At 38.8% G+C, this 12689-nt stretch overlaps 1 protein-coding gene across 1 annotated transcript in view; it reads left to right on the forward strand.

Annotated features, from left to right (window-relative positions):
* Kdm2a (lysine demethylase 2A) overlaps positions 1-12689 on the forward strand; it is a 77042-nt gene that overhangs the window by 42899 nt on the left and 21454 nt on the right. Inside the window, exons 11-12 of the mRNA XM_048458193.3 lie at positions 2994-3120; positions 5224-5618. Coding sequence (XP_048314150.1) covers positions 2994-3120; positions 5224-5618 — 522 coding nt within the window. The remainder of the gene's footprint in view (positions 1-2993; positions 3121-5223; positions 5619-12689) is intronic.

Below are 12689 nucleotides of genomic sequence, written 5' to 3' on the forward strand. Positions count from 1 at the left end.
TGCCTCCCGAATGCTGGAACTAAAGGCATGCGCCGCCACCACTCATCCTGGCTTTATTTTTGTTACCAGCTCTCCCCTGTTTCCCTTTCCCATTCCCATTTTAACACTCACTCCCCGCAGACAGGGTTTCTCTGTGTAACAGCCCTAGCTTTTCTGGAATTAGCTCTGTAGACCAGGCTGACCTCGAACTCACAGAAATCCACCTGCCTCTGCCTCTCAAATGCTAGGATTAAAGGCGTGCACCACCACTGCCCAGCTTATAAATACCTTTTCAAATTAAATTTTATTTATTTTGTCATGTATGTTGGGTTCCTATGCCAAGGCATATGAGTGGAGGTCAAAAAGCAACTTGTAGAAGTCAGTTCCTTTTTGTCACTATCTAATTGAGGTCATCTGGCTTGGCAGCAAGTACCTACTGGTAAAGTCCATCTTATTGGGCCCTTCCCTCTCCATCATAAATGTCAGTATTAGTCAGCTCTCATCAAATTTATTGACAGTTTTAGAATTTATACTTGTCCTGAACTGAAGAACTTTCCCAAAAAGTATTAATGCACTTCAAATACTAACAGAGAAACATAAGGGTGTTGTACTTAGTTTGAGGAGACACAATACCTATTAGTTCTTAGCTCCCTACTCTCTTCTTGCCAGACTTAAATTGGCTTTTAAGTGAGAGAGAAGAAACTTATGGTTAACGCCATAATCACATAAAAGATCGTGGTTTCGATCTTGTTAGATTCTTCATTGGTTGTATGCCTCTTGTCTAATGACCAGAAAGTGATTTCCTTATTTCGTAATAATACCTGTGACCTGATGAAATCTTTGAAAAGGAATTCTCTTCATTTTCAATTTATGAGGACAGCTGGACATCACAGGTGGGCTATTTGGCCTTGAATTGCAACTTCTATAAAGAGGGTGTTACATATATTTTAATTTAAGTTTTTGTTTTGTGAGATAGAGTTTCTCTGTATATCCAGCCTGGTCTATAGATTGAGTTCCAGGACAGCCAAGGCTATGCAGAGAAATCCTGTCTAGGGGGTAGGGGGATCCAAGCCTAGCTGTCTTACAACTCGCTCTCTAGACCAGACTGTCATAGAACTCACAGACACACACCAGCCTCTACCTCCTGAGTGCTGGGATTAAAGGTGTGTGCCACCACATCTGGCTCAATTTTATTTATCTACTTATTTGCTGGGTTTTGGAGACAGGGCTTCTCTGTGTATCCCTGGTTGTTCTGAAACTTGCTTTGTAGACCAGACTGGACTAGAATCTGCCTGTTTCTGCCTCCCAAGTGCTGGGATTAAAGGCATGCATCACCCTACCTGGCTTTAGTTTTATTTTTTTAGATAGGGTCTCACTATCTAGCTCTGGCTGTTCTGAAACTCGGTATGTAGACCAGGCTAGCCTCACAAAGATTATCTGCCACTGCCTCCTGAGTACTGGGATTAAACAGCAGATACATTTAGAATGGTGCCTGACACTCATCTTCCTTGTTCATTGATTGACAATAATTTTAATTAATCTTTTCCTTGACAATGGTATACCTGAGGGTATACTATTATATTATAATAAACCATTATATTTCCAAAATAATTTTTGAAATGCTCTGAATGGAAAAAAGATGAATGCTACAAAAATAGTGACCAATAAAACCACACAAATTATTAATCTGATAGGTGGGAATACTACAAAGCACAAGACAGGAAAGATGAGGGTAGTTGTTGAACAGAGGCTCAGTCTTGCCTTCTAAACAGTACACAGCTTGAGAATAAGTTTAAAATTATACTTTTATGCATTTAATGAATGTCTTACTATAAGTGTATACTGTGTAGGCCAGGCTGGCCTGCCTCTGCCTCGTGAGTGCTGGAATTAAAGGCATGGATCACTATACTGGCCTAAAATAATTTTGCAAATAATAGCACCTTTTACCCTCTCTTCATGCTCCTATACCTTTCTTCTTTTTCACTTGCCTCTTATCTCCTGAGAGCAGAAATTACAGATGGCTGTGCCCAACACCCAGTTATTGTGTCTTATTATAGCATCCCTTGAATCAAACCTTAAAATTCCTTTTTTATTTCCCACTTAACCATGTTAGTTTCTTAGTGATTCTAATTGGTTTTTTTGCAAATCCTTTTTGTCTATAGTGATTGTTTCTGTAAAGCAGCATTTTTTTTTCTTTTTTAATTGTGTTTTGTTTTGTTTGGTGTCAGGTTTTGAGATAGGGTTTTATGTAGCCCAGGCTGGCCTTTAATTTCTGATCTCCTCCTTCTACCTCCAAAGTGGTGAGCATATAAGTATAGATCATGGTACCCAGTTTTATGCAGTCCTATATAGTTCAAACCCAGGCCTTGTTTTTATTTATTCACACGCCCCTACCCCCACCCCCAACCCCCCCTTTTTTTGGGGGGGCATAGTCTCACTCTGTCATCCAGGCTGACCTTGAACTTGGTGGGGTTTTTTTGTTTGAGTTTTTTGTTTGTTTGTTTTTTGTCTCAACCTCTTGAATACTGGGGTTGCAGATACAAACTACCTTGCCTTTTTTGTTTGTTTGTTTGTTTGGTTTGGTTTGCTTTTTGGTTTTTTCAAGACAGGGTTTGTCTGTGTAGCTTTGTAGTCTCTCCTGGAACTAGCTCTGCAAACCTGGTTGGCCTTGAACTCACAGAGATCCACCTGCCTTTGCCTCCCGAATGTTGGGGTTAAAGACTTGCACCACCACTGCCCAGCCTTTTTTTAACTGTCTGCTGGAATTAAAGGCATGTGTCACCAACTCCTGGCCTACCTTGCCATAGAACTTGAATTTAGAACTTGAACATAGTTCTAAATCAACATTCCAAAAATTGACTTAAGTTCTTACTTCAGATGCCAGCTTAAATTTATAAGTTGACAAGAATTTTTCTCGGGCTAATAATTATTGCAGAGATTGAGATTGTCTTTCTTATTTTCTTACTTTGAAAATTGTCATTGCCTTGTTTTCTCATGGTTCTTTTCCTGTATAGGTTCCAAATAAATTCCGTTACCCATTTTACTACGAAATGTGTTGGTACGTGTTGGAGCGATATGTATACTGCATAACCAACCGCTCCCACCTAACTAAGGAATTTCAGAAAGAATCCCTCAGCATGGGTAAGTGTTGACCCTATGAGCATTAAAGACACACTTGAACTGAGAAATATACTGTCACTTAGTAGTTACAGTTTGTGTGGGGCAGGGATTGACTTTTGTATTTGTCAGTTCGAAAATTCCAAATTGATTGCTGCATTTTAGCACTAAATACACAACTAGATATGAATTACCAGGCTGAATGAAATATTGTGGTCTGCACTTTGCCTGGGTTGCTATATTCATCTTCTCAAGGTAAGTGATATATTGTCTAGTTTTGTTTTTATTAAAATATATTAGTTATACAAATGGGTTTCATTATATCTTCATACATGTGCTGTCTCCCATTGCCCTCATGTCTCGTTTCCTCCACCTGCAGATGTACTTTCTTCTTTCTAGCTAGTTCCCTTCTTCTATAATTTTTTAAAGGGGATTTTTCTTTTCTTTTTTAAAGAGTTTAATTATTTTTTATTTTATGTGCACTTGTGTTTTGCCTGCATGTGTGTGTGTTTGTAAGGGTGTTGGAGACCTTGGAACTGGATTTAAGACACCTCTCAGCTGCCTTGTGGGTATTGACCCTGGATACTCTGGAAGAGCAGCCAGTGCTTTTAACAGCTGAGTCATCTCTCCAGCCCTTGGGTGGGGTAGGGAGTACTAACTAATATGATTAGACTTACTGTAGAAGCCGATGTGAAGGATTAGTTACAGATGCTTGAGGAACCAATCAGGAAAATGTCTCTCCTTTCTCCCACAACCATGAACTACCAAAATGCCAAAAGATCTTCAGGGAGGAAAGGGGCTTATGAGCCCCTAGTAATATTTGACTGTCTATAGATCTTATGGGAGGATCAGGGCCTTGTGATCTCTTCCTACCCATGATAGAAGTTGGTGGCCTAGTCTTGTATAGTTATTGTGCATTATAAATAATCACAGCTGCTGACAATTCAAATTCTATTGTCATTCCTGGAATGCATCATTTAATAACACACCATCCCTTTCTCTAGCCATTTTATTCTTTTGGAGGAAGTGATAAATAGATGTCCCATTTAGGGTTGAACATTCAACCCTTTGACCAGTTAAGTACATTTATTATATATAGATGGTCACAGTCTATTCTTGTCATTTTATAGTTTAAATTCTTATTATATATTATATATGTATGTAATATAAATATATACCTGTGTGGTAGGTATAATTAACCTGGTTTTACAAATAAGAATTTGGGGGGGAGGGGGTTACTTAATTTGTTTTGGAGTTTTGCTTTATTTAGAGATACAGGTTTCTCTGTAGTCCTAGCTGTCATGGAACTCACTCTGTAGAGCAGGTTGGCTTTGAATTCAGAGATCTGCCTGCCTCTGCCTCCTGAGTGCTGGGGCTAAAGGTGTGCGCTACCACCACCCAGCATAAATGAGAATTTTTAACTCTCAAGATTTTTATACTTTTTATGATATTACAGTTAATAAGTAGAATAGCCATACCTTGAACTAGACTGGTGAGACTCTAGTATCTTTGTTTTTGACCTCTGTGCTTTAACATTTTCTCAATATACAGAGAAATGCTTGCTTAATTGGATGAATGGTAGTTTCTTTTTTACTTTGCTTTTTTAAAAAAAAATTATTAGATTTATGTGTGAGTGTAAGTATGTATTTGTACCATATAAGTGGTTGGTTGGTGCTTGTAGTGGTCAGAAGATAGTATCAAATCTCATGGAACTAGAGTTCTAAATAGTTACGAACCATTATGTGGGTACTGAGAATTGAACCTGGATCCTTTGTAATAGCCACAAGTTCTCTTAATCGCTGAGCCACCTCTCTAGCCCCAGCATGGTAGTTCCCGTATACATTTTTAATTTTCATTTTGTTTTGTATTTTTGAGGCAGGGACTCATTCTAACTGAACCTGGGAATCACTATGTAGATCAGGGTAGCCTGGAACTCACAGAAATCCTCCTACTTCTGCTTTTTAGTACGCTGGAAATAAAGGCGTACATTACCTTGTAAACTGCTACAGAGTTTTTCTGTTTGTAACTGGTTTTCAGCAGTGGCTTTGTCATTTATAACTTGTATACTGTGTAATTTTTCTTGTTAATCATTTAGCCAACTGGCATTTGTTTCCTTTGCATTGGTAGATATGGAATTAAATGAGTTGGAGTCTGGAAATGGTGACGAGGAAGGGGTGGACAGAGAAGCCCGACGCTTGAACAGTAAGCGATCTGTGCTTACCAGTCCTGTTGCTAATGGAGTCAACCTGGATTATGATGGACTGGGAAAAACCTGCCGAAGTCTTCCAAGTCTGAAGAAAACTTTGTCAGGAGACTCATCCTCAGACTCTAGCCGAGGATCCCACAATGGCCAAGTTTGGGATCCCCAGGGTAGCCCTAGAAAGGATAGGCAAGTGCATCTGACCCACTTTGAGCTTGAAGGTCTTCGCTGTCTTGTAGATAAGTTAGAGTCACTGCCACTGCACAAGAAGTGCGTCCCCACAGGGATAGAAGACGAAGATGCTCTGATTGCTGACGTAAAGGTAAGCAGATTTTGACGTGTCTAGGAGAGTTCTTTCTGGATTTGGAGGGAGAAAGTACTAGGATTAAGGATGCCTCAAGTACTGGGAAGTTAATGTGTGCCTGTGTTAGTGCTGCTCGGTGTTTCTATTTCCAGAGTGACATGAAGTCACCATTTTGAACATGAGAATATTTGTGTTTTCAATGTTGACTTAAATTTAGTGTTAAAAACTTGAGGCTTACCACCAAATTAGAGAAAGTGTGGAGAGCCAGGTGAGTTGGCTCAGTGAGTAGAACCAATGACCTGAATATAATTCCTGGAACCTACATGGTGAAAGGGGAGAATCAGCTCCTGCAAACTGTTGTTTTACACACAGTAAATAAACAAAAATGTAGTGAACATAAGGTCATCTGGGACCTGAGGTGATGGTGCAGCAGGTAAATTCTCTTGCTGCACAAGAGAATTCAATTCCTAGAGCCCATCTGTATTCATACATGCCTATGGTGAAATGGGAGGGAGACATAGGCAAACTGGCCAGGAGCTGATTTCTTCCTTCTCAACCAATTCCTGTGTTTTCCTTCCTACCTTTCTGCTTTCATGTCACATTTCCTCCCCTCTCATAGTTACCTTTCTACTTCATCTTCCCACACAAATATAGATACCACATAATATTTTGCAGTTCTATCCATTTTCCTGAAATGTCATGATTTATTTTTCATTACAGGTGATAAAACTTCATTATGTAATTATATGCCGCATTTTCATTATCCACTTACCTCTTGATAGGCATCATAAGCTGGTTCCATTTTTTTAGCTGTTGTGAATAGTACCACAATAAAAATGTATATATAAGTATCTATGATATGGTGACCTTGGAGTCTTTCAGGTATACGCCCAGTGATATAGCTGGGTTATATAGTGCCTCTATTTTTAGCTTCTGAGAAACTCCCATACTGACTTCCATAATAGCTGTGCCCATTTACAGTCCCACCAACAACATATAAGAATTACTTTTCCATAGGTCCTCACTGGCATTTATTGTCATTGGTTTTTGTTTTGTTTTGTTTTTGTTTGTTTGGTTTGGTTTTTGGTTTTGCATTTTTAGATGATTTGTTGTAGGAGGAGAGCACATGTGTGGCTGTGAAGTAGGAATTGGGTTCATGATAAGCACTTTTCTGCCGTCAGCTCCGGTCATTGGGTGGTTTTTTGTTCTCTTGGTTTTTGGGGGGTTTGTTTTGTTTTGTTTTTGATAACTATTTTGACTGGGTTGAGATGAAATCTCACAGCAGCTTTAATTTACTTTGTATTGATGACTGAGAATTTGGACACCTTTTCAGATATTCATTGAACTCATTTGTATTTCTTTTTGTTTTGTTTTTCTTGACTGGGTCTCTATGTGGTTATGACTTTCTGGAACTCTCTGTGTAGACCAGACTGACCTCACACTCACAGAGATCTTCCTGCCTCTGCCTCCCAAGCGCTGAGATTAAAGCTGTGCATCACCATACCCAGCTATTTCTATTTCCTTTGAGAACTGTCTATTCTGTTCTTTTACCCATTTGTTTATCAATTAGGAGATTTGTTCTTTTGGTGTTTAATTTTTATAGCTCTTATACTTATTTTTTATATTAATTTTGTTCGATGTGTCAATTTCCCACTTTGTAAGCTGCTATTTTATTCTGGGTACTTGTTTCCTTTGCTGTATAGAAACTTTTTAATTTCTTGTAAACTCTCATTTGTTAATTTGTAGGGTTATTTCCTTTGTTATTTGAGTCTTCTTCAAAAAGTCCTTGCCTATATCCTTTTGTTTTGTTTTGTTGGATTTGTTTTGTTTTGATATTTTGTTTGGTTTTTTGTTGTTATTGCTGTTTTGGTTTTTTTAGATTTTTGTTTGTTTTATTGAGACAGGATTTCTGTATATAACCCTGGGTGTCCTAGAACCTGCTCTGTATACCAGACTGACTTTGAACTCACAAATAATCACTTCCCTCTGCCTCCCTAGTTCTGGGATTAAAGGTGTATGCCACCACTGCTTGACTTTTTTTTTTAATAAATAGCATTGTGTGTGTGTGTGTGTGTGTGTGTGTGTACAAAGATGTCAGATTCTCTTAGAAATGAAGTTTTTGTTTTGTGCGCTGTCTGATAAAGGTGCTGAGAATTGTACTCTGGTTCTCTGAAAGAGCAGTACATGCTCTTAACCACTGAACCATCTCTCTCTACCTCTTTGTTATTTGAGACAAAGGTTTTCTATATAGCCCTGGCTGTCCTGTAACTTCCTCTGTAAACCAAGCTGGCCTCAAACTCACAAATACCCTTCTTTGCCTCCTGAGTTGTTCGGATTAAAGGTACTCTTATGCCAGGTATGCTAGAAAATGACATATCAGTATATCTTGAAGTGTTGTATATTTTTTATTTTTAATTTTTTTTATGAAATTTTATTTATGTGTACATATGTGTGCCTTTTGATGACAGAAGAAAGTGTTAGATCCCTGGAGCTGGAGTTACCGGTGTTTCTGAATTGTCCAGTCAGTGTGCTGCAGTCCTCTGAAAGAGCCACAGATGCTCCTAACCACTGAGCCATTTCACCAGCTCCAATCACCCCCGCCTCACCACTGCTGCCTTTTGTTTTGTTTTGAGAAAGGATCTCTATGTAGCCCTGACTCATTACATATACCATACTGGCCTCAAATTCACTGATAGCCACCTACCTCTGCCTCTTTCTTCTGAGAGCTAGAATTAAAGCTATGTGCCACTACACTCAGCTTCCAAGCTCTTTTTCTTTGTTCGTTTGTTATACATGCAGTATTCTGCGGGCATGTATGCCTACATGCCTACATGCCAGAAGAGGGCACCAAATCTCATAGATGGTTGGTTGTGAGCCACCATGTGATTGGTTGAACTCAGGACCTCTGGAAGACAACCAGTGCTCTTAACCTCTGAGTCATCTCTCCCACCACCTAAGTTCCTTTTTTTAAAGCATACTATTTGGTGGGTGGGTGGGAGTGTGGTCAAATGTGTCACTGCACACATGTAGAGATCCAAAGACAACTAGTGGGAATCCCTTCTCAGTTTCTACTGCATGAATTCCAGGGATCAAACTCAGATCCCCACGTTTAGCAGCAGGTGGCCTTTTTCCATTGAGCTGTCTTACTGGTCCTTACCCATGTTTTGGTATCTTTGTCAATAATTAGGTCGTCGTACCATACCTCTATGGATTTATATCATTGGTCTATGGGTCAGATTTTATGCCAGGACCATGCAGTTTTTTGTTGTTACTATAAATAGTAAATCTCTTTTATTCATGTTTCTGTTCTTTCTTTTCTTTTTTCTTTCCTTTTTTTTGGCGGGGGGGGGGGTCCTCCTGGCTGTCCTGGAATTCACAGGGAACATGCCTGCCTCTGCATCCCAAGTACATAGAGAAACCCTGTCTTAAAAACCAAAGCAGGGGTTAGGGTGTTTTCCCCTTAAACTAGACATGGCGGTATATAGCTGTAATCCAAGCATTCGGGAGGCTAAGGTAAGGAATGCTGCAAATTTACTGCTAATTTATGCTACAAAATGGGTTTCAGGCCTGGTCTATAGAATAACACTATGTTTCAAATAGGAATTAAAAAATATTGTTGTTTTAGGAAAGGGAGGTGCTATTACGGCCATATGTAAGGAAGTAAAATAACAAGGCTTTCAAGTTGGTGTGATCCTATTTCTAAAATTGCTAGTGTATAGCAAAAGAAATTTAGCCGTCTTTTTTGGCTCTCAAATTGCAATTCACTTTACACCTTTGAGTAAACAAAGACAATTTGGATTTTTTATTTTTCATTGTGGTGAGTCTGCCTCTCTATCTGTCTGCTTATCTACCTATCTAGTTTTTTGGGCAGGGTCTCTATAACCCTAGCTGGTCTAGAACTCACTATATAGACCAGGTTAACATGGAACTCGAAGAGCGCCTGTCTCTACTTACCAGTCAGGGATTAAAAGTGTGTGTCAACAAGTCCAGCTTTATTTTCCTTTGTGGTGATTGACTATAACATAACATTATTGTTTTCTACAACATCCTCATTTTATATAGCTATTCCATCACAAGTGCAAGAAACAATTCCTAAGATTGTCTTACAACATTCTTTTGGTGTGTGTATTTCTAGTTTATAAAAGTAAATATCTTAGGCTGGGTGATCCTGGTGCAGGCCTTGCATCCTACCTCTGGGAGTTAAGTGGATCTCTGAGAGTTCGAGAACAGCCTGCTCCATGAGTTTAAGGACAAGCTCCAAAGCTACAAAGAAAAAACCCTGTCTCAAAAAAACAAAACAAAAAAAGTGAATCTTTTTGACTCTACTATAATCTAATTTTACTAAATCCAGTTATAGAAAGCTATATTATACTCTAGTGTTCTATTGTTCAAGGTCATAGGTCTTGATTGACCTAAACAAGTATTTGAAGTAGCTAAATAAGAAAAATTGATTTGGTTTGGTTTGGTTTGGTTTTTAGGTAGAGTCTTGCTGGAGAGCCCAGACTGACCTCAAATTAAAAATCTTCCTGCTTGGGCCTCCCAGGTACTAGGATTGATTACAAGTGTGTACCAGCTGCCATGCCTGGCTTAAGTACAGAGAATGAAGGAAATAATGGTCCAGTAGTATACCAGGTGAGAATGCAGAAAAAATAAATTTGAAGCAGCAGAAAGGCAGGTGAATGAGTTAAGGATTGGCATTCAAAGGTCTTCAACCATGTGAAAAATGCACAGAGCTTCTTTCTATTATTTATCAAGGATCACTAGGAAGTATAGCTATCAACACTGGCTAAAACATTGTGGCACATGTTGAAACATGAGGATTCTAGTGGCCCATGAGATGACTAATTAGACTGACAGTGTTTGGATTCTTCTTTCAGAACTTCATCTACACTGTTTCTTGTTTACTTCTAACAAGAGATGTCAAAATGCAGCCTCTAGTGCTGGACGTGATTATTGTTTGTAATAACAGATATTCAAGAGATAGAGGTAAAAGGACCAGTTGAACCTAGGCGTTTCAGGCCTGGCAACACAGTAGGGCCCATTTCAAAAGTAAAAAGAAAATACTTAAACCAGTCAGTGTCAGAAAACAGCAGATATAGAGCTCGGAGAGTGGTAGTTTCATTTAAGAGAAGAAAATGGGTTAATTCTGTATTCTATCTGTGTAACGAGAAATTTACTAAGTTCAAGGTTCTGAGCATCACCTAAAAAAGTATTGAGCCAGATCAATTGAGTTCAAGATTGGCCCATTCTTCATTGCATAGTCCATTCAGGGCTATGTAGTAAGACTGCCTTTTGTTGTTAAGGCATTATAAGTGGCTGGAGTGGTGGCCCAGCAGTTAAGAGCACTTGCTACTTTGCTACTTTTACAAGAGGATCCAAATATTGAGTTGTTAACAGCCATGTTGTTTGGCTCGCTCCATATCCTAACTAGCTCCAGCAGATCTGGGCTGGACTCTGTAGATACCTGCTCTCGTGCCCATACCCTACACATAACTAAAAAGAAAGTGCTTTTTTTTTTTTTTTTTTTAAAGACTAGGCGATGGCTCCTATCATCTTACAGAAAGCTGAAACAAGGCTGAGTTTGAGTCCAGCCTGGGCTATGGAGTGAGACCCCGTCTCAAAAAACAACCAAGCAAGAAAGCAAAAAAACATTAGAAAAATTAGGTTGGGTAGGTGTCAGATTACTAGACACATGGGGACTCTGCGACAACATAGCTGGTTATAGTGGGAGGAACAAAAAGAAGCAGTGTACTCTTACTCTTTATTCAGAGAGGAATTATATCCTGTTATAATTCATCTGCTTATCAGAAATACAGGGAGTAGTAGAGATAAATGGAAAAATGATGAGATGAGATAGTCATAATTATATATTTCCTCGAAGAAAAGTCCATTTTAGGGCTGTGATAAAGGGCTTTGAGCACTCTAAAATGTTAAGTTTTACAGTGTTGAAGAAAATCATAGACTATAGAATTAAAATGGGATTACATGAAAAAAAGAGCATTTAGAGAATATTGACAGGGTGATGGTGGTGCATGCCTTTAATCCCGGCCGACAGGCCTCTGTGTTCAAGGCCAGCCTGGTTTACAAGAGCTAGTTCCAGGATATGCTTCAAAGCTACAGAGAAACCCTGTTTTGGGGGGGGTGGGAATATTGACTTATTAATAAAGTAAATCAGCATGGATAAAATTGGAGAATGTGTGAGTTACCTCAACTGCTTGAGGAAATGTAATAAAGATAGAAAAAAGCTCTTCTACTGTAAGAAAGCCTTAGTTTCTAAAGTAGAAAAGTTAGTTGCAACTTAATATATATTGAATGAAAGGCACTACATGATGTAGTTTGTATGGTACAGGTCCATTAATAGAAGCAAAGTATGCTAACTACAAAGGGTTCTTGAGAGGTACACCCTAAGATATTTTAAATAGGAAAATCTGCATGTGGTGACTGTCAACTGGAAGAATTTAATTGAACTTTATTGCTTTGTCTGCATCTGTTTTGGTCTATTTTACTGATAATTTGCAATGTATATGCATTACATGAAAGAAGCTTTTTGATCAACTTGTGAATTGTACTTCATGGCATTAAGTTACTGGAGACATGAAAACTAGTTCTTTCTTTATAAAATAACTTTCTGAAATTGTTAAAATTTTGTTTTCTGTTTGTTTTGGGTTATTTGAGACAGAGTTTATCTGTGTAGCCCCAACTGTCCTGGAACTTGCTCTGTAGACCAAGCTGACCTGACCTCACAGAGATCTTCCTGCCTCTACCTCCTGAGTGCTGGGATTAAAGGTGAGCACTACCACCACCCGGCAAAGATTATTTTTAAAAGTAAGTGTATGTGTATTGCTATGTTGTATGTGGGAGAACAGCCAGAGGAATTAGATCATCTGGAACTGGAGTAAGCTACCCCACATGGGTACTAGAAACTGAAATTGAGTGTTAATACTTGCAAGGCAGGCACTTTATTGCCCAGTCTCTAGTATTATTAAAGATTATTTTATTACTTACTTACTTTGTTTGACCTTTGAGTCCGGGTCCTGTTGACTGTCCTGAAACTTGCTATGTAAACCAGGCTGTCCATGCAGATCATAA

This window comes from Myodes glareolus, chromosome 7, assembly GCF_982192425.1.
Source record: "Myodes glareolus chromosome 7, mMyoGla1.1, whole genome shotgun sequence".
NCBI classification, from domain to species: Eukaryota; Metazoa; Chordata; class Mammalia; order Rodentia; family Cricetidae; genus Myodes; species Myodes glareolus.